At 41.3% G+C, this 26,895-nt stretch overlaps 1 protein-coding gene across 6 annotated transcripts in view; it reads right to left on the reverse strand.

The window, feature by feature from the left end:
* NAV2 (neuron navigator 2) overlaps positions 1-26,895 on the reverse strand; it is an 830,108-nt gene that overhangs the window by 82,412 nt on the left and 720,801 nt on the right. For 2 of the 6 annotated variants that reach the window (XM_078684226.1, XM_078684227.1), the window contains exons 13-17: positions 19,237-19,531; positions 16,582-17,269; positions 8,259-8,711; positions 4,955-5,020; positions 2,398-2,442 (exon numbers count right to left, since the gene is read on the reverse strand). In XM_078684226.1, the coding sequence (XP_078540352.1) occupies positions 2,398-2,442; positions 4,955-5,020; positions 8,259-8,711; positions 16,582-17,269; positions 19,237-19,531 (1,547 nt within the window). The remainder of the gene's footprint in view (positions 1-2,397; positions 2,443-4,954; positions 5,021-8,258; positions 8,712-16,581; positions 17,270-19,236; positions 19,532-26,895) is intronic. The other 4 variants (XM_078684228.1, XM_078684231.1, XM_078684229.1 and 1 more) reach the window with 3 other exon arrangements.

The following is a 26,895-nucleotide window of genomic DNA, read 5'->3' on the forward strand; positions in this document are numbered from 1 at the left end:
ACATTTACCTGTACCAATGCATTTCTTACACAGCAGTTCAACGGCTGTACGCATGATGACATGAACAGACTCGCATCAAGGTTTAGAGCGGTCTCGTTCACTAGAAGGTGGCAACCTCTGGCATGCTGGACAGATACGTCCAATCCGAGGGCTCAGAAGGCAGGCATTAACACCTGATGTCTGCTGACGTTGTAAGTTATTGAAAGTTTGGAGCACGCTTACGTAGCACAGCAGGACAGGCCCCAGAAACTGCATTATTTCAAATAACTTAGTCCAGAGGTGGATAGTGACTCTGCATTATAATGATGTGAGTGAGTGAAAGGATGTGTCAATGCAGAGTGCCAACAAGTTGCTAGACATTAATAGCTATTGGCCTCTTTCTACGGACTGGTGTTCGGCTCAGGCATACAAATGCAAAGCAGGCAATTAAAAGTTTGTGTCCTCAGCAGAAACCAATAAAGAATATACAAAAACTGGAAATAGGATACATGTGAGGATGGCAATAGCTCAAGGGAAAAAATACATATATTGTTTGCACTTTACAGAAGACTGCATACCAGGAGTGTGCTCTGCATCTGTAATGGCCATTACACAGACGACAACATAATTCTGCATGATGCTAAAAGTAGATCTAGCTATACATTTCCATATGCACCTCACTTTACAATTTGGGAAATGCAAGCTTGAATGATGGATTCTTGCTTCTGCCGGCTATCAAACAAAAATTCACGAACACATTTGCATTGCGCACGTTGAGCCATGATGTGCTTATTAAGCTGCAGAGATGATCGATGCATTTATGATGAGACATAAGAGCGGGTGAATATAATTTGACATCAGCCGCAGTCACTGAAGCAGCACAAGCAATATGACATGATGAACTAATGAGCAGGAATTTAATGAACTACATTAAGGAATGATATCCTGATGCGAGACTGAGGATACAAAGAGACACTTAATTCATTGGACGAGTCAATGGATTTGCAGGAGGAATACAAATGTGATGTCATCAAAATAAAAATCATAGAAGGGAAATCAATATGTGACATAGAATGAGAGCAGTGTGCACGAGCCGGCCAATGCATGACAAGAAGAGGTTGCTACCATGTCGTTTAAATAAATAAATAGAAAAAAAATAAATTGAACCTTGATAAAAACACATGAAGTTCAAAGTGAAATTACTCAACAAAAAAACTGCGGAAAAAAATGTATTTGCTGAATATTGTTCAGCCCCAACATCTGTGCCAAGGGTGAGAGACCTATGGATTCATAGGTCTGCTACACTTAAGTTTCTGAAGAAGGGCTCAGAGGAGCCAGGGGCAACGTTGTGAAGGAATTTAACTCGACCAGTTAGTTGCTCCTTTAAATGACTAATGTAAATACAGTTAAAAAGTTTGGACTTGGCAAGGGCAATGCAAGTCAACCACTTGAGTTGTATCTTAACTATGCCATACAAACTGAATGAGGTTAAAGGAATTTAGCGCTGATGGTGCACTTAAAACACAGTTTCCCAACTGTGCCATATTAGAAACCACTTTTTCCCCTACCGCCCGCCTCAAGACCCCTTTCATTCCGTCAGCTTGTCCATACTAATCTTACTTATTTTGCTCACTCACATTCTTTCCCTACCCTCATGTTCACCTCCTCGCTAAACTCAAATGTAATGTTCATATGTTCAATTTTCATAATAAAATACCCAAAAGTCCACCAAAAATTCAGGCGGAGTCCAAAATACAATGAATCAAAAAACTGCAAATCACTGTTTATGAGAATGCAATTTTCATGTCAACTCCCAAAACTGATTACAAGATTTCCAGAGTTAATGGATATGTGTTGCTCAGCTTTCACTATGAAGAGTTTTACTTAATCTAAAACTATAAATTCAACATGGGGTCATATATTATGGACAATGCAAAACGGCAGTGGTTTTGCTTCAGTCAGTAGCAGCACTGTCTCTTCCTTAAAATTTTTTTGTTGTCTTCATGTTTGATAACGAAGATTTTCTGAATGGTCCATTGCAACTTACAAAAATAAAACTATTTGGAGATGATTTGCCAGGAGGTCGTTCTCTGCCCAAAAATGGTGCCTTTAGAACGGTACTCGTCAAAGTGCTGTGCTACGGATGTGTCTCAATGGTTCAAGGCATGAGCAATCAAAACTGACAATGAAGTTTTGGACCAATGATCTTTCATGAGGGGCGTGTCAGCAATTCAGCCAGCAAAAGCGAGACGCAGAAAGCCACCCAGTGCAGAAATGATAGGTGCTAGCAAATGGTGTGAATACACGATGAAGACCACAGCAGCCGTGCCCTACACAAAGCGAATACCACGACAAGACACAAACTGCAAAGCTCCCAAACCACAGCAAAGCTGTTACACCAGGAGGAAACAGCAATACCTGAGTCCCTTCTTAGGCAAAGTGTTTCTATCAAGATGTGGGTCACTGCAGGAAAGTTAAAAGAAAAGAACTTCAGAAGAAAAATGAAAAAGAAAGACAAGAGGTTCATTGAACAACAAACATTGTTCCCCAGATACGTTAACATGCAGAGAGCACCCCATAAACATGTTCACCATGCATGTTCATGGCAGAGACGAAGTCTAGTGTGTTTGAATTGCCGACAACCATCAATAATATTTGAAGAAACTGTTCATACTTTAATAATTATTAGGTAGGAGAATGTGTTTGTGGAGGTCTCCATTATCCCAAAATCTACAAAACTGAATACTTGTCTCACACATTTCTCATTTAACATATTATTCCTGGAAAAGCGTGGTCAAAAGGCCTGTAGCATGTTTTCCTGATCCACCATTGTGCACCAGGGCTACCGCAAGCACTTTTGCCACCCTAGACAAAATGCCATTTTGACATCGCTCTCCAGAGACAAAATATTTACTGCTTCTTAAGAGATTCTGGTGCTCCGAATACTGCAGATGCACTCACAACTATTGCCTTGACTAGAACTTGCTACACACTTGTATAAATAATAGAAATACACATTAAGGTATTTTCAATCCAATAATTATAGATTTTGCCGAAATCAAAAGTTTAAAAAAAATCTTGTCTAATTGTACCGTTATATGCAAATGGCCTGGATTCACATATGAATGTACACATACAAATAACACTAAAATACACAAATGCCAAGATTTAAGGGAGCAATTTTACATTAGCGATTGGCAAAACAATACTCCGCACTTGTAAAGCAAACATGTGCCACTGTGGCATGGTCTTCAAGTCCGGAGATATGCTCAAAGTAGTGGATTCTTGGTGTTTCCACGACCATATACAGAACTGGTCATGAGAGTACTACTGGGAAAGAGGGATCAAAGCAGATTTCAACAAATTATTCCTCGAATACTTAGTCAATTGCAGGAACGTTGAACATTTATGCAAATCTAGGGTATTGACCCTACAAGTATAGATTTCAAACTTTCCATGTCAGGACCTTAGTGACAAGGAACCATTATATTTTACTGAAGACCTTTACGCTAATAACAAGATTAAGAGACTTTTCCCCGGACTGACCAGTCCCTTCAATTTGCCATTTCGACTCATTCCAAACAATTAGATGGTCATGCAATCAGCCGTATATGCGGATGCCCTGCAAAAAATATTTTAACAATGAAGCCAGCTGTCTTTTCCCATAGACCACAAGATAAGCAACTGATGTATGTGACTGTCTACAATGGTGCATCATGGGTCACTACATTGGAGGCACTACATCGTCAACCAATACATTGACACTACTCTTACACCAACTTTTTAGATTTGTTTTATTTATTGCATTTTAGTTTATTTAATTGTACATCCTGGCATTACCTGTATTGTGTAAGAATGCTGCTATTGTTTTAATTTGTATTTACCTACCCCTCCGCCCCCAACCTTTAAATGAGTATATTATATATTTTTTGGGGTAGAGTTATCACGCCCCAAAAAAAATCGTTTCTATATAGATAAAATAACCTTTTCTTACTTTTCTTTTATTTACTGTTAACTGTATGCAAGTATTTTGTATTATATATAAAAATAATATAGATATATATATACATACACATTTTTAGTGAACAGTAAATTGTTGAATAATTTAAATTACTATTATCATTATAGATTGTAGGCATTTTATTTAACTAAAATACACATATTTATGGATAATAATATATGGTCAACTCATCGTAATGCCTCTGATGTAATGTCCCATGCAATGGTGCAATCTTTATTTTATGTCCTAAAAGGTGAAAATTTTAGGACAGCTCTGCTCTTTCTACAGTAAAATATTTCATTTTGCCTTAATCCCATCTCAAAACGCCATCCAAGACACTTTGAAGTTACCTACACATCTAACTTAACATTTTAGAAAATCTCAAATCATATTTATTTTTTTTATACACAAAAATATAAACTGACAAGTACGAAATCCAACAAATACGAACAATAGCACTTTCCTCACACTGTTACAAAAGGGTCCAATAAAATTGACCAAATACATTGACACAGGTAATTCAAACCGTCTTACAACATACAGATCAAAAAATAACGGACAAGTACAGAGAACATTCAAGAATAACATCAAAGACCAAGTTACTTATAAAATAATGACAAAACAAAATATATCCAACAGAAACACCCAGATGACAAGGCGAAGAGCTAGGAAACTCTGAAAAGCAGCATGCCTCAGGGAATCTGAAAGTGCAAGTGAGAGTTCACATTTTTTGCTTAGAATTTAAGGAATTTAAAAACTGCCTTTGGTAGACTGCTCTCTTCTTTTAGCAAGAAAGGTTTCAGGTAGCCACTTAGATTGAGGGCTTGAACATGGACTCTCACTGGCGAGAAGGCGCACATTTTAACGACAAACACAACACAGGTGCCCAGCAAACACTTTCTGCACAAAACACTTGGTGTGAGCAGAAGTGAACATTAAAAGGTTTTGTGCACCCGCAATGACAGACAGAATTACCTGTCCTGCTTCCTGGGCAATGTATTTCTGCTGAATTTTGGACTAGCGCCGGGAGAGGAGAGAGGGCTATGGAAACAGGTTAAGTAAGGTAGAAAGAAGAGAAGCAGCATTAACACACAAGAGAAAAAAGAAAAAAAGCACAAGGAGTTGTCAAAGATAATAAAAATTATATTAACCTTGGTTTATTTGCCAAAGTTTCCAAATATTTAAGTTCACAGTTTAACAGGTACCATTCGGGTAAGCTACACATCATAAATGTTTATGTTGCTGAAGAACTCCTTAAAAGGCCATTTAACACTTTATTTCATTCCAGGATACTCAAATGTAAATTTCCTTACATTGGACTCAACCATTGGTACCAAAAGACCATTTTCAATAAAGGGGGTGGGTACAATAGTTCATGCCAGGAACGGAACCCCAGCGGCAGACCAGAAGGTGTTTATGGGTGGAGTGGATTTCTAAGGCTCCATGTCTGGATTATATCACATTAGGTCAATTCTACCAACAGAAGGTCCCATGAGGTTTCAGTGGGTTTGGCATCTGGAAACATTGACTATTCACCACTGCGTGATCTGCTTTAGAACAATTAACACATCTTACAGATTAAACACAAGTATGAACTTAGGTTGGCGAGTGAGCCTTCAATCACTTGTTGGAGGTAGCTGTGCGCTTTACAAATAGTGGCATTTCATTTAAAAATTTTAACCCCTTGGCCAAGGCGGTAATTCCGCCGCGGCGCTGGGGGGGGGGGGGGGGGGGGAAGAGGGTCCGCGCGTCGCCGCCATGCTCGTGACTCAACCACTCAGTCACGAGCGCGCTGTGCTTGGGACGGAGTGATTCTGTCACGGCCCCGTCCGCTCAATAGAACGCCTGCGCAGGCCCGGAATTCCTGCAGCGTGGGCACCACTTATAGAGGGAACCAAATACTGCCTGCTATTAAAATTGCAAAGCCCAGTTAAAATGTATACAAACCAGACCTGCATTTCCTCCAGTGCTACTTGCATAATGACTTGCAATCCAAATTATGAACACAATACACACGCAATCCTTAATACTACCAATCAATTTCACTACCATTCAATGCATAGTTTAGGTCACTAATTATTCAAGTAATGGCACAGGAATGGTTTGCTGTACAAGGTGCTTAAGGCGACTGCTACTACAATTAACATATTTGCGATCAGCTTTATAATTAATGATTATCTCGCCGGGGTTACATCCTGGTGGAGCAGTGTAATCAGCAGGTCAGCAATTTAGCGGTGGAGCTATCAGAACGCCAATGATTATATGTCGTTTTAATTGCTGAAATTACTGCCAGAGAGAAGGTGCTTTACAAACAAACATTCTTAAGAGACTGTGAACTGCTTAGCAAGAATCTGTTACAATCCATTTGCACTAACTATGGATTACCTCCAACAACCACAGATGTACACGGTCATTCACAGAAAACTTTGAAAGTGAAACTGTAAATATGATAGCTCCGCCCTCTGACATAGTTTTCCGTTTGATAGGACAATGGGTGGAAGTTGTGTCTTAGCCCACCCTTGGACATCACCCTGTATTTTTGGGGTCTAATGTTAAAAAGGCTTAAATAAACCCTTTCCTCCTCACATTGAGGTAAATGTGGGGGATGGGCAAAATAAGGCTTCATGTCCATCAATATGATAGAAGATGACCAAGTTGTCAAAGCGATTGTACAGGGTAGCTGAAATAGGACAATTCGCAAACTGCTAAAAAAATGTATATGTTACTTGGAAAAAAGAAAGCACCACTCACAGTTAAGAAGGAAAAACTAAATGCTTCAAAAACAAATCACTGGAGTTCACTCACAAACACAAACAACCTCCACTTGAAGCTTAACTGCTAATGGCATGGGTCGTTGGATGGGTGGAGGACAATGCATCTGCCAAATTGGTGACTTTTAGCCAATTATGTTGAAACTTGTACCGCGAACCGAAAATGCATGCTCTTTGTTCTGGGATTAACCCCTTGTATGCTTGTGACGGAACCGCTCCGTCACAAGCCTCGGGTTAACTGTGCTTGTGACGGAGCGGTTCCGTCACGGCCCGCTCGCCGCGCCTGCGCGGTGCAAATTCCGCGCCGAGCGTTCTATTGGGCGGGCAGGGCCGTGACGGAACTGTTCCGTCACAAGCACAGCTCACCCGAGGCTCGTGACGGAGCGGTTCCGTCACGAGCACGGGAGCGCCGTGCGGCCGCCCCGCCCCCTTAGCACTGCGGCGGAATAGCCGCCGCAGTGAAGGGGTTAAATCATCAAGACTTCTACTCTTCTCACTGGTATTTCAGCACACTCCCTCCCAGTTCCTTGAGTTGAGCACCAAATATTGATTCTTCAAGACATCCAAGCCTAGTGCACAAGTAATGGTTTGGACAGAAACTAAGAAAGCCGGTGGCAGTTGCTAGATATTTACAACATCATAACATTAAGAGAAACTGAAAAGAAGCAATTTAGAGTAAGTATCGGCAATAATTGTATCAGACTCACCAAAAAAATCCATAGCAAGGTTTCCATTGATCCCCGATAGTGTATTCCAAATAAATTTCAGCTTGTCGTACTCAACTAAACCAACTTGAAGGCCAATTATCTATGTACACCTATCTGACCTGTTTTATGTACATGTGAAAATCCCCCAACCACTCTCACCCATCTTCTTAATACTCCTTCAAACTAGAGGTGAAGCTAAAAACATCTCAGTGACTCAAGTAGGCTGAAGTTTGCGGTTGTGTCTGCAGATGTTCAGTAATTTACCACCTGTCTAAACAGGTAGTGGAAAGACATGTGCTGCTAATTGCCGTCTGAACAGCTCTGAGGCATCTGATGGAGCAAAATAATCAAAATAAGTCATTTTCAAATCATCAGAGACTGTCAGGTGAAAAGAGGCTAAGATTAGCAACACTTGCATCAAAAAAACAAAAGTAAACATGATTCCTATTTCCAAGACCTACTGAACTTTTCAGAAAGGAGAAGATAACCACATGACAAAAACAGGATCTCATGTAAGGTGGAGCATCCTTCACATGCAAATCTGAAACTTGAAATTATTTTAACATAACCTAAGCTTTTTAGAGACGAGGAGACAAAGATTAAGCTGATCAGTCGGTCAATCGATGCGACATAACGCCGCTGTTTCTCAACAAACTGTATTTGCATGCGTTATCTGAAGAGACAATACTGTTTTACAATAGTTCACTACTTGGATTAAAAAAAGGACTGTGACATCATTAATTTGAATAACAAATTAATCTAATGCATGCCAATCTAGTTAAGAAAGAAGAACCTACTAACCTCTCTGACATAGCAGTCTTAACACTGTTGGTTCTGATAAAGTTTGCCAAGGAATCGTCTTTCGACGCAGTGACCATAGCACTGGGCGAGTTGTGGCTCATGCCCCCTCCACTGCCGAGAGAGATGTCGATGGACTCGCAGCTGGTGTGAAGGCTACTGACAGACTGGTACCCGTGGCCGTCCTTGCTTACAGCAGAGGAGCTGCTTGGGCTTGTCCCCCAGGTGAGGCTAATGGAAGGGGCGGAATGGGCAGAGCTGGGGCTGCTGGCTAGTGGAGACTGGTTCATGTCGGGATTCTTACTGTACAGGGGGCTGCTGCCCCCGCTGCCAGAAGGAGAATCGAGGTTACTCTGCTGGTTCATGGTGGCGTGAGGGTTCGAGATGACGGTGGCATTTTTCATATTTTCATTTGTAGTGATGGGGACTTGTTTACTTGTCTTTCCACCAAAAAGTCTGCATAGAAACATAACATAATTGAGGAAATAAGTGTCAAGGTTATAAAACAATCTACTAAACTACAGCTAAAAAGATATCTATTAGCTATTCCCCAGTTTTGATGGGTTGAGACATCTTGTAAACAATCCAGTTACGAGTTCCATTAAACTAGAAAACTTTTACTAGACACTACCAACATGTGCACCGCTATCTGTTTTATCAATGGAGTCCGCTGCTTGAAGTGAAGCCTATTCCAAAAGAATAAATCCAATTATATTCAAATGCAGCAGATTTTAGAAGCACCATTTTGGAAAAATTGGACCATCCTACAGACCTATGTGCTGCTATTCAAAGGTGGAAAAGCGGCTCCATTTCAACAGATTAAGGAACGAATAAACATTAAAAAAAGAGTAGCAATAAATATATGCACCGATAATATGTAATGGATAAAAAAGGCGTAGACACTCAATAGGTTTGCTGGTAGAAATATCGGATGGCAAATAACATTGACGGAATGTTAATTTCCATAAGAAAAAGCACAGCAACTATCTCTTTGTATTTTGTCTGCAATGGTCTTGATACGTTCCAATGATTTGATGATGAATGTCTTCCCTTAGTTGAAAGTAACTAGGAAAATACAAGAATGATTGATACAATGGACACCGAGCACCACGAGGATTGAAGCCAAGTGGCCTTATGGCTTGATGTCATAACAAGAGTTCAGTCCATTCTGACTTTGTAATGTCTAAACTATTTGTTGCTTCTTTGTAAATAAGTATCCCTGTTGCCTTTATGAACAACAAGGTCATAAAATCCTGCTTAAAAAAAAAATATTTTTCTTACCCCTATCGAGGCTATCTGAGAGTTCGGTTCTGTTACATTCCGATAACAGGAATTACGCCCTCGATGGCTGCTCCTGGGCCGCTACCAGGCATGCAAAACCTCTCAGCTAGGTGAATGTAGGCAATAATACTGATTTGTGGTTGCCTGAACTGGGCTTCTTGCTTTATAGTCAATTCTATATGCTCCTAAATATAAATCGTTATTTTTCTATTTTCCATATATAAAACAAACTAACAATTAGAAATAATATCAATAAGAAGTCTTGAACTAGCACAGTGGACTTTGAGAAAGAAATAGCACATTAAATAACAGGGTTGTGAAAATAAATTAATGGGTAGAACCAAAAAGGAATAGATAGGGGTTAACAAATTAAATTTAGAGTAGGACTAACCATATGGAATCATTTGTTAGAAACCCACCTAATTTTTAACTTTATTTGAGCTATAATAAGCTGAGACAATTCATGTAGACAGCCCTTGGGGAAAAAGGTGTCTTTAATGAACCAGTTATGTAACAAATTCCTATAAATAAGACAAAAAACCCTACCACGTGAAACAGACTTTTCGTCCCAAGAGTGAAAGCGGAAATAAACATTACTGAATAGATTGCCAATGATTGATAGTACGATAAAAAACTAAAGATACACTGACACATCGGACTCATTGTCCTGACAAATATTCTGATCATAAGCTAAAATATCAATGATCATCAATAATACAATAGAAAGCTTGTTAGACAAACCGAAGCATCTAAGCAGTTTAAACGTTCAGCTTTATCCAATTATCTTTGTTAAGATGTTTCTGTCAAAAGAATATGCCAACAAGACTTTGATTAAAGGAATTTAGATTGAGCAGAGACCCCGCGATTGACTGTCTAATGTTTCAAAGGCATTTTGTGACTTCATGGTTCTGGGACATTCTGACACAGGACTGTTTAGTTTTTGCCCTAAGTCACACTTTTAGGCAGATTGTCCCCAATGCTACTTTCCTTTTCTCAAATAACCCTTTTGGGCAAATTTATAGTATTGTTTACGTAAGAACAACCCTATGACAATTAGAGTCTGTCCAGCGCCCAACTCCAGATAACTACCTTGCAGAGTAGATTATTCTATTTAGACAAAATTTTATTCCAGTAAGTTATGGACCAATGTTAAAAGGCATTCATAATTTAACCATTAACTGCACGCTTAGTAAAAAGCATGGCCGAGGTTAATTTCACTTGGATGATCATACTATTTAAGAATAAAAGAAGTCTGTTGGGGTTAAGAAAGGTAAATATGTGGCAACTGTAACTTTGGTGTATTTCTACTGTAAATATTTAAGATGAACTTAACACTATTCGTTAATGATTTTAACATGGGGTTGTTGTGTATCACAACTGCATGTATGTTTTAGAAATTCCTATACAGTGTAGTATAAACTGCAGAAGTGAAATCTTCACAGGGTTTTAATACCAAGATTCACAGTATGGTAATTCTGAAGAAACAAATTAAGGGGAAATTAAAGTAGCAAAAAGCTCATCAGAACCATATGGTGAACTGTAGAAGGCAATGTGTGTGACAGAGGAACCAGCTTTGTGTGGAATTAGAAGACTCTAAAAGGCTACAGGTGCAGATGTAGGGAAAAGTGCTGGAGCCAAGGCAGAGAAATCATTTGCATCTATATTTCATCAACTTGACCCATATAGATTCTAAAACTATTACAAACCAATACTGCCATTATCGCTATTTGGTTTCATAAGTTCTACTACTGGTGTGGCCGCCACCTTATCCACCAAGGAGGAAAGTATGCCATTAGCATAGAGTTGCACTTTACCGCAAAAGAACTTAAAAGAAAATGATTTTTCATCTTGGAAACCTTAATATTGACCCAGACCTGGGTGTCAAGTTTGAGTCCTCTTATTTGGAGATCTATCTACCAAGCAAGGTTTTGAACAAGTGATCACATTTGAAGCAGGGTAAGTACCAGAGTATTTTATTACTTCGAGAGAACAATGACCAGTACAGTTGTTCCATCCAATGAGAGGTTTCGTGTTCAGTTATCCACACCAATATCAGTTCTTTTAAAACTGACAAATGCCCTCTGCCACTCAGCAGCACAACCAATATTGTGGGTCAGCACACCAATGCTGTACTCTTTACAACCCAAATCTAAATAATGGTGCCCAAAAAAAAAAAGAATAAATATTGGTTCCCAATCATCCATTTGATTTAGTTTCTCCAGCATGAACCTGCTCTAATCATGCCCCCAGCCCTACCCTGCAGCTTTTTTTGTTTATTATTTGTTTAGCGCCAGGTCGCTACCTTGATGGTTTTATTTTCTACATTTATAATGTGCTGTAATAATTGCAAAATGTGAATAAAGACATGTTTTTTTTTATTTTTTAAATCACACCCCCAGCCTGTCTCCCACTGAATCAGGCCCAGTGCTTAATTCCAGCCTCTGCCCCACACAGTTTCCGCAATCTTGAAGGTTCCTGGGTCCACCATCAACATCACTCAACACCCTGTTCACTGCCCATAAATGTCTTCACATCTTTGCTGCAGCAATACTGATATTCAGTAGATGCTGGTGCTCCAGCTAACATTCATTCACGGATCATAAAGAGATATCCCACCAGCCAGTAGTTACTGGTGCACTGTAGAAGAGAGTATTTCTACCACCATCTTTGTACACGTTTTGAAATTTAAGAAAAAGAAGTAAATCATTTACTTGTAATAGGTGAATAAATCACAAAGGTGTTTGTTAAAATGAGTATCCCAACATTTGAGATGTGTTTCTTGAATTTTCATCTAGAATCAAATAAAAGTTTTCCAACTCTAAAAACGATTTTACTCAACCTCTGACCACTGATTCATCAGCACAGCTGACAACAGAATGCCTACTTTACAATGTGAAGCTATAAATATTACCAACGTTGGTGGAGTAGACACAGCAAACTCAATATTGTTTCACAAATTAACAGCGGTCATCACGATCCAACTCAACGGGACCCATTCTATCGAAAGCGGAGGAATTCAAGTCCCCGCTTTCCAGGATTTAAACATGGAACCAACAGGTTACACATAGATCTGTTTAAGAACCGGCCAACTAAGCGATCTTGCTTATAACCAACATTTTATGGTGTTGCAAAGAGAAAAATTAGATATGGGTAAAAGATGATAATATATGTAATGAAAATTCAGATACAAGAAAAATAAAAATATTTTCAGTTAAGGAGAGGTTTAGTAGTGTAAGATAGCAAGAATAGTAGTTTCTCTGAATTTACCATAGCATGATTGCCCAGACTCATAAACAAACATTCTTATGCTAAAAGTTAGCCACGCTGTGCAAGATACTTAACGCACCAAAAAGAATCCGGCTGCTTGGAAGAACACTACGCCAGATGAATCCTCAGCAGGGATTTATTTTCCCAAAGACAGAGTTAAAATTGAAGACATTGTGGGATTGTTTAAAGAATGTCCGACATGTCACTGTGCTTGGTCTGATGAAGTACAATGTACTAGTTCCTAGTTGGAAGTTTCAGCTCCTGGTTCACTTGGTGGGCTGTAATTAGACCTATATGAACACTAACTACCAACGTCACAGAGCTAATGACATGAGAACATCTCAAACAGGAAATGAGTGTTCTCACAGGAAAGCAATAGTCTCGCCTACAGCAAGTGTGTCTGTTCAACACACTGACTTACACACATACGCTTAGCTCCAACTGAGTCTCAAAGCAGTATCAGTGAATATAATGCCAGGACTTTTAGGAAATCCACAATTTTTTTGCATATAGTTGTTAAAATCATGGGCTTTGGCAGCAGAGGCATTTTCCGCATAGTTCTGAATTTAACACACTTCCGGATAATACACCATTTGCTGAATCATTTGCATGTTTCACCACAAAAAAGCTTTGTGTCTAGCTCAAACGGATTCAAAGTGACTAAAATCGCAACATATGTGCGGTGCTGCATAGAAGCAGACCCTCTGGAAAGTGTGTTGGGTCACATATCATTTACTAACTTGTGTTTTCGGGTGTTAAACCGGTTCTAAGAATGTGTAAAACATTAATCCACACAAAGTTATTGTGTTGAAATGACAAAATAGTCAAATTATACGGGCACAGAATATGCTGCCTAACTTGCCTTTTTGTGCGGCTTAATTTTATCAACTCGCCCTCATAATTCGGTCCTCCATTGATGCATAATTTTAGTGGCTCTGGCTACAGCGGCGCCTTCAGTGGCAATCATCTTCTAGCCTATGTTTGAACAGATTTTAAAAATCTAAACTCTCAGTGGTAGCTTGTTATGCTATGTGAATTTGTAGAGCGCTGCGAATCACCCGTAAGCATTTTCAGGCGCTTACCCTCTCACAGGTGATTTAGGTGGCCCAATATGGACACGGACTGCGAGGTCAATAGAAATGAAAATAATTGTCAAATGGTTTAAGAATGGGTGTCTCCCATCAAAGACAATAGTACATCACATGAGCAGGTCACTCGCTGCACGGCACCGTGGCGTAAGTCGATGGAATGGAGCCATTAGAAGATGGTCCCGAACCCTCCCTGAAGGGGCTTTGAAGACACACCAATGCTATAAGAACTGCTTCAAGGGGTTCACGTTGCCATTTATACTACGTGCCTGTTTTTGGTTATTTAGTCAGATCTTTTTTCTCCCTTTTATATGCTTTGTATTTTTATTTGCTTTTATATATTTTGAATTAATGTATTTACTTGGCTCTTTTATGGCCTTTTAGGCCAAAATAAAGATACTGACTGACTGTGTTGGGTGTACCATACCACACCCATCAATTTTTCCTCTGCACTTTCATTACAAAAATAAAAAAAGTTGGGAGAACACAGTTTTTTCCATTAATGTAAATTAACGTAAACGTTCCTCATATTGGAAATTACTATTGCATAATTATTTACTTTGCAAATGTTGCTATGTCGACGTCAATTTGAAAGGAGCATTACACATCAGCCAAAAAAATAAAGAAAATGGTCAATTTTAGGTCAGCCCTGGGTTTTGGCCCCCAGAAAATATTTTCGGTGGGAATGAAGTCACTGCCACAGTGGCTTGAACCAGCAATTTCTTTTAATGGATTACACAGCTTCTAGGCAGTATTTTGGGAGGGTACATTTACACAGGTTACTAAAAAAAATATATATGAGTAATGTTACAATTGTCTTCTGGCAAACAAAATTGTGTTTTTAAGACCAATAATTTATGTAAAACAGGAGGGATCCTTGTAAAATGGGCCCGAACTTGGAAGAGCAAACATGTCTGAAGTCTGCTTTCTTAGTTTCACAGCTAAGATGCAAAGAACATTCACTGCTACCAAAGGGCATTGTCTAAAGCAAGGCCCTTCATTATAAGATCACATTGCCATAAGAGAAAAATAATATATGGGAGACTGCAGTCCCTGTATGAAAGCTAGTCTACCGTTTCCTCATTACAGGTGAATTCTGACATCTCTAGTCGCCTGCAGTAAAGCAATGACAACTCAGTTCAACGATAATAAGTTATTACAGTTCAGTTCTGCTGAAAAACTTAGGACACGGAGCATAAATACAGCTGCTGTTTAAATGGCGAAAACAAGAACTGGTTTTTTCCTTCTTCTGATCTGTTTTGCTAGACGAACAGTGATCAGCAGAATTGAGATGTTTATTTTTGCACTCTTTAGGCAATTATAGAGAAGACAGAATTTCTCTGCATGTTTCTACACGTTCTGAGCTACAGCGTTGGTTTTTTGTGAGATTTTTTTAAATGACTTGGATTAGGCAGATTTTAAATGACCGTATGAAACTAATTAGATCATTTGCAAAAAATATATCTTGCTCCTTTTTGATACGTTTAATTTTGCATGACACATTCTGTTATTCTTGTTTGCAAACATCCTATCTCTGTCATATGAATGAGCTGAACACCAGAGATTTAGCCGATTTGTGAGAAGAGTAATGGTGTGACCATGTATTATAAGGAATAAAGTACGCCATGCCATATGTTATAAGGATATTGTAAGTCACCTTGCTGTTCTCTGATTTTGTAAACAAACTATATGGTCAAGGAACTTCTTTGTGACTTGCAATATACTGACACTGTACGGCAGAGATTACTTTATCCCATATATACATTACTTATTCTACTGTAGCCAATGGCAAGATTGGGATACTTGTAAACCAGGCCAGACTCTGGAAACTTGTATTTTAGTTTGAAATAGAAGTATGTGATAAGAAGGCATGGTGCATAAATGTACTTTAAATCCTAAAATGTCGAATGGGTGGCCAAAGTAGAATTTCCGTCTATTTGGTGAACAGTATCTTTTATACAGGCGGGTTGTTATAATGCTTCCTTTATGAAACAGCCAGAATGTTGAAATGCTCATATTAGAGCCAATATGTTGGCTCCAAAAAATCCAGGTCCCCATCTCTTACCCGCTTGATAATTCAAGAGCATCCCCCACACTCCCAAATTATCTGAAAAGCAGCAGTTCCACTGATTTAGATGCCAAGATACAGATGCTGGCACACTCACAGATTGGTGTGATGCATTCATTTAACATCACTGCAGAAGGCAGACCAATCATGGGACTCTTAGCTGGACAGCATGGCTGGCCAGACAGATGGTGCAACCAATCTCTCAGGGTTTTTTCCATATCTTCATATTTGCAAAAATCAATCTACTGCACATTCTGAATACCGTTCCAGAGGCAACAGGCGCATCTAAGTACCAACACGCAAATACTGGTTGATTAAAGGTGAAATGGGGTAACCAGCGATAGTGAGCAGTGTAAGTAACAAAAGACAACAACATTTGGATCAATCTTTGCTACAGTTGAGAAGTGCCTATTTTTAGAGAGATCACGACATATTACTTCATTGGGATAAATGTATATGATCTACACCCAGATTTTAGTTTCTTGAGTGGGCCTTCTGTGCTGTGCCACAGTGGTGTCCTAGCCCAACGACCATACAAGAGACGAAATAATGAATTACAAGGAAGACCATGCATTCAGGACAATAAGCCACATGCTCAAAAAGTGAACAAAATTCAGCTTACCTTCGCAGGGTAGGAGACGACACATCAGGGTATTTGCTCCCTTGTTGGCGAGGGCACTGTGTGCTGTTGGAAGCAGCCTGAGCGGCAGGATTTACTTTAACAGAATTACACGAAGCCACACTTTCGTTGTCAGACGAGATGCCCTTCTCCCTATCGGTCTGGTTCATGAACGCTGGAAGAGGGCTGCTAAGTACAGGCTTGGGCATGTCTCGGAGTTTGGGGACAGGAAGCCCGGCTGACTTGCTGCTTATGTTCGAGTCTATGCTACTGGTGCTGGACCGGTTGCCGGCCCCGCTCCTTGATTTACTAGGCCTGGGCAAACTACGGTACTGGAGGTTAGTCCTGGCACTGATTGGCATGTAGCCATCATCCTGGTTCTGCGACCCATCAACACTAGCCTTCCGATTGGTGGATCTCCCGATCAATCCTGTCGACTTGGGCATTTTGCCCAAGGTGGCCGATCCACTGGTGATAATGGCCCCACTGGCCGTAACTATGCTGAGCCCCCCAGTAGAACCGCCCTGCTTCTTGAACCCGAACGTGTTGGTATTGGTGGGGATGGTTCTCGATGGAGTCTTTTTGGTTTCATCACCACTGCTGCGCCCTGCATCTGAAGGAGACCGCTTCACGTGCATAGCCTTTGGGGACAGCCTTCCCTTCTCAGACACCTTGGCATCATCAGTTTTTCCTATAACAGATGGAAAATGTAAATTTAACCAGGATGAAATCATAAAGAACAAGACAGATTCAGGAAAAGGATTTATATGCACAGAGGTGCGTGAGGTACCTCTACGACAAACCTGCCTTATAAAGAAAAAATTCAAGGTGGTCAGTTGGTTGGTGGACTAACTTTTTTTAATTCAACTCAAATCTTTCCAAAGCAGTACCACACATTTTGTACAACGCACAGATTCACAGGGAGTTCAAGTTGTAAGACAGGAAACATTTTGCTTTGCCTTGATGGGTTTCTATACCACACTATTTAACTAAACCTATAATCCCAATGAGGGTTTGCATCATGGTGTTTCTGCAGCGATGTAACAGGCCAGCGGAGCGGTCAATGGCCAGCCTCTCCTTGTAGTGCATGAGAACAAACCGTAGTTTCGGAATCAAATACTCATTCTGGATCCACACTTCTGTGTCTGCAGTCCTACCCATCGGTACTGCTGCCACATCCCACCTTGACTCAAGCCTCAATCTAATTGGAAGAGGCAAAGTGACCAGGTACCACTCACTTCATGATGATGAAACCAAGAAACGGCTAATGGCTGTTGTTGATTAGACTATTGCTATTGGAAGCCAATGGTGGCCCTTATGAAATTTCTGAAAGAGGTTGGAATGGTGATAGTTGGAGGAAAAAGAAGGCGGCGAGTGAAACAATTTGGATAATAGAATGCACATTTTACAGCAGATAGAGTTGAAAATTCTAGCTATAAAGCTTATGTAAGAGAAGCTTTAAGGTAGAGCACAGTTTTGAAGGCACACTTCAGCACACAGGAGGATCCTGTCCCTCTGATGCTCTGATCACCATTACTGCATTCAGCCTAACGCTAGTAACCCTATCAGCAGTGCATGAGACGCCAGTCCATTCACCATTCCGGACCAAACATGTCATTTTAGAACAAGTCATCATACCTAGAAGCAACGCCACAGGTTTTTCCATTCTTCACGGCCTAGCCTGAACAATCAATTTACAAATCCAATCAGTGGTCACCGCTTCAACAAACCTCCATATAAATGAGCATTTGTTCTGCTCCACCCCTCATCTCGTATCTTCCCTCCGAGACAGACCTACGTGGGGAAACCCAACCCAATAACGTACACTCCCTCGACTTCTTCTAAAATGTCACATCTAACGCAGTTTGGAACAAACAGCCACTCTGAGAAGGACCTCAAGACCTGGCTCTTCGACAAATCACCATGAGCGCCGGGACCGCGCGTACCAGTTAAGACACACAAGTCCTCCGACCCCCTGGACTCCGACGCTACCCATGAATGCCGAGGAGCTGTGCGCACCCCCCCTCCCACAGCACCTTGAGACCCATTCGGGTGAGTAGCTGCGCTCTACCAACCCTGATTGATCGATCGATCACCTCTTTTGGCACCTTCAGAATGCCTGAATCAGCCTGAAGAGTCCTTGTTCCATTCATGCAAGTGTCCAAGGTAAATCCATGAAACAAAATCTTTACTAGCTTCGCATTTTGTTAAGTTTAAAAAGAATTATAGCAAGTTTCCAGTCATCAACTTTACTCAACCATACTCATTATACCTTTGCGTCACCTTCTCTTCAGTTCTGCAAGTGCTCAGCTCATCTCAATCCTGCAAGACCTGGTCCTGTGTTGCACAGCTTTTTCCTCAACAGTCAAATCCCTCCCCTTGGGCTCTGCTGAATTGCTGGATTCTGACCCCACACAAGGCCACCGTCACAAGTCACTTGACTGATTGAGCTACTAATGCTCCTCATACCATACCAATTACACATCACGGTCTACCCAGGAGATCTTAAAAGGATACATCATGTGCATAGATGACAAGGTGGTCAATCATAGCAGTCCGAAGGGATATGACCTGAATGATGCTTTTCCATTCACTAACTTGGTCTTACACTTGACGTCAACACCTACTGCCTCTATTATCTGTTTCACGCTTGCTCACCTGTTCCAGCTGACTTCACTGCGCTAGAGGTTGCTGAAGCGGACTTTGTCCTCGGTGATGTAATTCCAACCTGAGCCGTCATCCCACGCCGCCAAGAACCGGTCTGTGCAATGACAGTGTTTTTCCTCCCTGAGACGCTTTTGTCGGATTCATCTGACATGTCGGAAGGATTCCTCCTCCACTTGGATCCAGACTCCATCTTTACGCCGCTGTCTGACCCACCGTCAGATTTCTTCACTTCATCACCAGACCAGATGGAGTTGCGATCCACCTGCAAGTGCTTCTCCGCATCAGTCTAGGGGACAAGACAAATCATATTGGAATCAGTTACAAAGTATTACACAGAGATAAGTCTTAAATTCATGCATAATGGTGAAATTTCAACAGGTCAAGGTGCTGATCTCACCATGTGCTGAGCGAGCAATCATCTCACGTGGAAAAGCAAGTGTGATGGAAAACTACAAGAAGGAACCACGCGCCGCTACCAATGACTGCCAATCCTCAGAATAATCTTTAAAAGCAGAGTTTTTCTATTAAACATAAAATGTTTTTTAGATTTTACTTTGCTGCAGCACCAACCAGTCCCATTTTACTCATGCTGCTGGTCAAATTACAAATAAAAACATCTGACCAAGTCCTATGTGAAAACCAATTTCGGCACCCGAGTAAGTATTCAATTTTCAATTCAATTCATATTCTTTATTCGGCATTTCAAAACACCATAAAAGTACAGTAAAAAAAAAAGAATACAAAGTAAGTAGATAAATCAAGTTGATGATTCTGTGTGTACGCGACTGGTACATAAGAGCCAAAAATGAACCTTAAACAGGTCCTCCAACTTTAAAAAAAAAATATATATATAGGGGATAAAGATTCCATGGCTATTCTACTCTTGAAAAACAACACTGAATGCAAGTTCGTAAGAGATTGGCCCAGTCCAGTATCCACCTTCCCATCTGTGTGTTCTGAAGCGTAATTATGTCTCTGTGCTTTTTTACTCGTCTGTTTCTGACCCTAGCGGAAATAGCAGTGCATTTGGAGAATAAAATGAGTACAGGACTTAAGAAATGAATCTCAACTGATCCAATTATAGATTCATAGCCGCAAGTCGATCTTTTTATGCAGTTTAAGAACTCATTCCACTTTTATGGGAGAACCTACTAGGAAGAATGGACACGAGAGAATGGAATGTATCTCTAGATGCAGCATGCTACCATAAAACAGTCACAGTGGAATGTCTTAACTCATGGGCGAAATTACAGGTGAGCGTAAAACGACAGCATTCCAGCCCCGCCCTCGCTCTTCAACTGCACCCACCTGGTATATCATTATTTCCCTCCTATTGCCTGTGGCAGGGCGCACCCGCGCTGCTTCCAGCTAATTTACGGAATTTATATTCACATCTTTCTGCTTTTAGACCGGATCACAAGCTCTCATATTCAACGAATTTAGCTCAGTGCTTTGCATTGACTGCCACTGGATTAAACAGAGTTACGTTTTCCAATGTAGTAATATTAATTGAGTGTTATGGTTACAAACAGACATACAAATAATTTAAAAGAATGTCCCCAAGAATGATTTTTTTTCACAGGCTGGTGGGTTCCTGCTTATACAATATCCCGATGGTAATAGTATATTGCTGGTAAGAGATTCAAAAGCAAGATGAATACAATAAGTGAACACAGTCCAAAAAAACACTCGAAACCTAAAAAAGACTATAAGGGTTTGGGTTGTGAAATATGACCAAAAAATACATCACAGCTACTTACTGTGAGAAGCTGGTGGATATTGTGCACAGGTGAAATAAGTCCTTTGGGTTGATAAACCTTCCTGTCCATCAGGATAATTAATATCATATATGACAACTATATGCGCAAAACATGTGTCAAGAGCAGTTTGAGCAGAAAGCGATAAAGTAACGCAATAGAGAAAAAAAAATTAAAAATCACCACTTATAAGGAAAGCCTGCTTCGCTCTACTTCCTTCTTGCAATTTTTTTCAATAATGGATTCGATTCCAAATCATTCTGTTTAACAACCACATTGGTGATGTATGCCTTTTAAACAGACAGCCTGGGCCCTCGTGATTTATGCACGAAGGGTAGATATTTGTATTATTTTTTTAAAGTAAAAACAATGGTGCACATGACAGGTCTCTGCATATTAGTGAAAATTATGGTTCTTTTTGTGTTGGAGTTACTTTCGTCTTTAATACTGCGCTTTTTTTTTTATTAAGGGGAGTACAACAATATACCCATTGGGCACCCATTTATTGTTTTTTCGTGGGTTATTTTAGAGAAAATTCAATGCCACTGCTCTTTCTTAGTACATGTACTACCAGTAAACAAACATACTCCAATCACCGTTTTTGTAAACCGCATAAGTGCCCACTAGCCTCTCACTCCGTACAAGGACCACAGCCTCATCTTAGATTTCACTCCCCGGCCCAGCACCTAAACCAATTCTAATGCCCTCCTTCCCTTACACAGTTCCCTTTCTGAAATATAATGCAATGATGCTTATGCCCCCCCCCCTCCGGGTTCGGCTACTACTGCAGAGGGAACGTTTTTCGCCCTTCGCCTCAGGACCAAAGTTCATAAAAGCGAGCGCCCATCTGGACATGGAAGACCATCGGACCACATTGTTGCGGATGGAGGGCTTTGTGTATTTTGGACGCCTCTTATTTAATTTGGGTCCTGCCTTTATATTTTAGAATCCAATCTTGAACTTATAAACCCTATGGAGTCCAGCCAAGGACTGATCCTTTGTGCTTTCTAACCCCTCCCCGCTCAACAAATCAAAATAAAATGAACGCTACGCCCTCCCCACACCCCAACTTCTGACAGAGTGCAACAGCAAAACAGCTTGTGGGAATCATGCAGACATTGCATTAATGAGCAATAAATACAAGTTCAAACAGCATTAACATATGGACACAAATATTACCTCAACTGCAGACAAATCCCTTCCCTGCTCCATAATGTGGTGCTGTAAATTGGCAACCGAAGAGTTTGTGCTGGAAGGGGTTGGGCCAACTTGTCCCCATCACAAAATAAACTTGATAAATGGTCCTTGGCCCCAAACAATATGTCCTGAGCACAGTCCACGTAAAAAGGTGGAGGAATGGAATGTGGAAGAAGAAAAAGCAAAACTGAAGGAGTGTCCCTGGTACCAAGGCCCACTCTTTTTCAGGTGGTTGTGCACATGTGATCAGATAAACATTGTCACAGGGCAAAGGAGCTACTGACAGAAGTGGGCTGACTTACTGTCTCATGCTATTTCATGGTCAGCAACTCTTACAGATCAACTGCCTATGGGGGTGGCCCAAAACCCCTGTGTGTTAATGTGAAAAATATATATACAGTTTATTTATAGGTGGAGCCACCAGCGAGGGGGATTCATTTTTTTGATTCAGTCCTTAAAGAACTTTGCACCCGTTGGATGGATGTCTGCGAAGCTTTGCAGACCTCTTGCACCAGTTTCATGGAGGAGGACTGAACGTTTTGAGGCGTTTGATAAAGGCGTTGTAAAAAAAAAAAAAAAAAAAAAAAAAAGGGGTGGGGGAGTGGGGGGCAGTCTCAAAATGGGCTTTCAATTCAATGCATTTCACATTGTGACCTGCTCGCTGCATAGCCTGATGATCTGGGAACACCGCTTAAAGTATCAAAGGAAGTAAGAAACCTCGAAATGACCATGGACTCCAAGCTATCAATGAATGCCCAAGTGGACAAACTAGCAAGATCAAGCTTTGTTACTATAAAAACTTGAATCTTCCCCCAATAGGGATTTCCACACAAGGTCCAGGCTACCATGTCCCTTGTTCTGCCCAAACTCGATTACGCCAATAGCCTCTATATGGATCACCTTTAACAATCATGAAAAGACTACAACGGATTCAGAACTCGGCTGCCAGACTACTCTTACATATGAAACCACAAGACCACATCTCCCCTGCCTTGAAAGCCCTATATTGGTTACCACAAAATCCAAGTTCAAGCTGCTTTGTATCACCCACAAAGCGATACATTGAACAGGACCGCTCTTCATCAGGAATAAAATCCGCAAACACATTCAACAAAGGAACTTCCGATCTAGAGTGGCACCTCGTCTCAAAATCTCACTATACAAGACAAAAACGTAGGTGGCACATCCATCTCTATTCAAGCAGCCAAACTATGGAACTCTTTACCCCCAACATACGATCCACAGATAACCACCTCATCTTCAGAAAACTAATCAAGAGTTAGCTCTTCCCCACATAACCACCATATGCAAACAGAAATATACAGCATATTCCTCTGTATATAGGCATTTATTTGTACTACAGATATGTATCTATATATGTGTGTTGCTTTGTATAAACGTGTAGTATAATTAGGTTAAAGAAAATATATATATATATATATTTATTTATTAGTTCTGCTTAACAAATGTACATATTACTAATAGTTATATTATTTTAGGTTTTTAACATGTATATGTGACTGCATAAAGAACTACTTTTATCATAACTATATCTACAGCTACTTCACTATTGAATTACAAATAGTTATAATAATAAATAAAAATAATTTTAAAGTAGAACAGAAAGCAGGAGTTTATTTAATGTATCTTTAATATACATATACTACCTACCTTATCCATATATATATACCTTCCATGTACTTATGGATCTATATATTTATTACTTTTCTCCTAATTCAGCATATCAAATACACTACCCTATTTCTCACCCTCTACCGCTCTCAATATATCCTCTACCTCAACTCTGACTCATCTCAAACCTCTTTCTACTACTCTTTCCAATGAACTACCCTATTTATCACCCTATACCTCTATCAATATATCCTCTAACTCCACTCTCTGTTTCATCCCAAACCCCATACCACTACTATGATACCGAAAATAACCATTTATAGACTCTTCCCTCCTCGCATCATCTCATACCTCTTACTATTCCGATCTCCCAAAAAAAAGCCTTTCTAAACCCTTCCCTGACTCTTCCCCCTCCACCTCCCTTTTACTCCTCCCAAGCCTCCTCCTACTGCTATGACCGCCAAAACGAAAAAAAATAAAAAGATTTCTACCTCCTTCCCTCTATCCCTCCACTACCCTTTTAAATCCAAACAACCTAAAATGTCCACCACTCAAATTAATTTCATATTTCACTATACTAATTCACCACTAATCCATAATGGGTTCCGGAGTAGTGTGCTACTCGCGAAAAAGGCGCTTCAACGCCTCATCAGGGGTAGCAAGCACTGTATAAATGCATTTACAATACAATGCAACAGATGGCAGGCCGGTACCTAAATGACCTCTGGGACTAACCCTGCCAGCGTACAGGCAGTCTAAACTCTACGCCAGCGCCATCACCTATAGGCCTAACGCTGTCAGCGCGCGCGCAGCCCAAGCTCTACGCCAGCGCCATGCCCTCTGGGACTAACCGCGCCAGTGTATGCGCAGTGCAAGTTCTACACCAGCGCCATCACCTCTGGGTCTAACCTCGCCAGCGCACACGCATCCAAAGCTTTACCACCGCCATTACCTATATGAATGTTCACATACTGAACCCACGAGTGCATGCACAGTAGATTTCCACCAATCTCACCATCTCTGTGAATGCTGAGCTACAGTTTAACTTCTCAAGCTTTACCCTGGCGCCATCACTGCACTGAATGTTGGGAAACAGAGTAACCCCAGCAGCAAATGTGCATCCAACGTTTTCTACCAGCACCATCACCGGTGTTAATGTCGAGACCCACTAGCCCCAGCAGCGCATGCGCATCCCAAACTCTACCAGCAGCAGCACCGCTGTGAATGTTGAGGCACAGATTAACCCCAGCAGCGCGTGCACATCCCAAGCTCTCTACTAGCACCATCACCGCTGTGAATGTTGAGAAACAGACTAACCCCAGCAGCGCATGCGCATCCCAAGCTCTCTACCAGCGCCAGCACCGCTGTGAATGTTGAGGCACAGATTAAACCCAGCGGCGCATGCGCATCCCAAGCGCTCCACTAGCACCATCACTGCCGTGAATGTTGAGGCACAGATTAACCCCAGCAGCGCGTGCACATCCCAAGCTCTCTACTAGCACCATCACCGCTGTGAATGTTGAGAAACAGACTAACCCCAGCAGCGCATGCGCATCCCAAGCGCTCCACTAGCACCATCACTGCCGTGAATGTTGAGGCACAGATTAACCCAAGCAGCGCATGCGCATCCCAAGCTCTCCACTAGCACCATCACCGCTGTGAATGTTGAGAGACAGGCTAGCCCCAGCAGCGCATGCACATCCCAAACTCTCTACTAGCACCATCACCGCTGTGAATGTTGAGGTACCGATTAACCCAAGCAGCGCATGCGCATCCCAAGCTCTCCACTAGCACCATTACCGCTGTAAATGTTGAGAGGCAGGCTAGCCCCAGCAGCGCATGCACATCCCAAGCGCTCCACTAGCACCATCACTGCCGTGAATGTTGAGGCACAGATTAACCCCAGCAGCGCATGCACATCCCAAGCGCTCTACTAGCACCATCACCGCTGTGAATGTTGAGGCACAGATTAACCCCAGCAGCGCATGCGCATCCCAATCGCTCCACTAGCACCATCACTGCTGTGAATGTTGTAAGACAGGCTAGCCCCAGCAGCGCATGCGCATCCCAAGCTCTCTACTAGCGCCATCACCGCTGTGAATGTTGAGGTACATATTAACACTGCTTGCTAGGGAGGTATGGTCCTGCCTGAAAATTGAAGTGCCACGTCATCAGAATGAGTGAGGCTACACGAATCCAACTAGCTATGATGACAACTTGGACAGAGTGAGATACTGACTGGCACCAACATTCAGTCAAATCAGAGCATATACACTTGCTCTCAGCAGGTCACATTTCTAGGATGGATAAAATGAGTATCCTTGACTTGGGTAATAATTGATTAGAACGTTATCAGTCTTATAGTCAGAGATCAGACAAATGGAACCGGGAAGTAATTTGTTATTTTATCATCACATCATTAACCTTGGGAACATTTCCACTGTACAGTCCCTTACTAAGGCGTAGGGAGTGTTTGTTAGGAGGGAACTAAGTGAGTGAGCTCAAACGCCTGACTTGAAAGTCGAGCAGGATTCCTCCTGGCCTGAATGTACCTGAAGCCAAAGAGATGAGCCTTTTTTTAGGTGTCCTAAATTATAACACGACCAGTCTTGCAAGTGGGCATTGCTGCCAACCCAGCATCCGTTCACTCTGCATTGACTGGGCGCAGACACTGACTTCTGATAAATCCTGACTGTACAGCCATATTTGGAATGGTGCAACATGAAGGTTCACAACAAAGCCAGTAGTTGTGCGCTTCTTTGAGGACTGTCGCGTTTGTGGCCCTTCCATGCTGCTCCCCTAGAAACTCAAACCAGGAGAGGTATTGGTTCTTCTGCACCTTCCATCCCGCTTTCCTAGAAAGTCAAACAAAATATATTTCACTGGCCTTTGTGAGCTGGTTTCCTAGCAGTCATGTAAGGGCAGGCTGCAGCCCTGTCTGGAGAGTCAGGAGCTGGCTTCCCACCCATCAGATGACCAGTGCATTTGTCCCTCCCTTCAGAACATCCTCACTACAGCCGTCATCAGGCCATCAACTTCCTCTCCCCAAATGCCGGTGGCACTG

The sequence above is a fragment of the Lissotriton helveticus genome, chromosome 3_2 (genome assembly GCF_964261635.1).
Source record: "Lissotriton helveticus chromosome 3_2, aLisHel1.1, whole genome shotgun sequence".
Classification (NCBI taxonomy): Eukaryota; Metazoa; Chordata; class Amphibia; order Caudata; family Salamandridae; genus Lissotriton; species Lissotriton helveticus.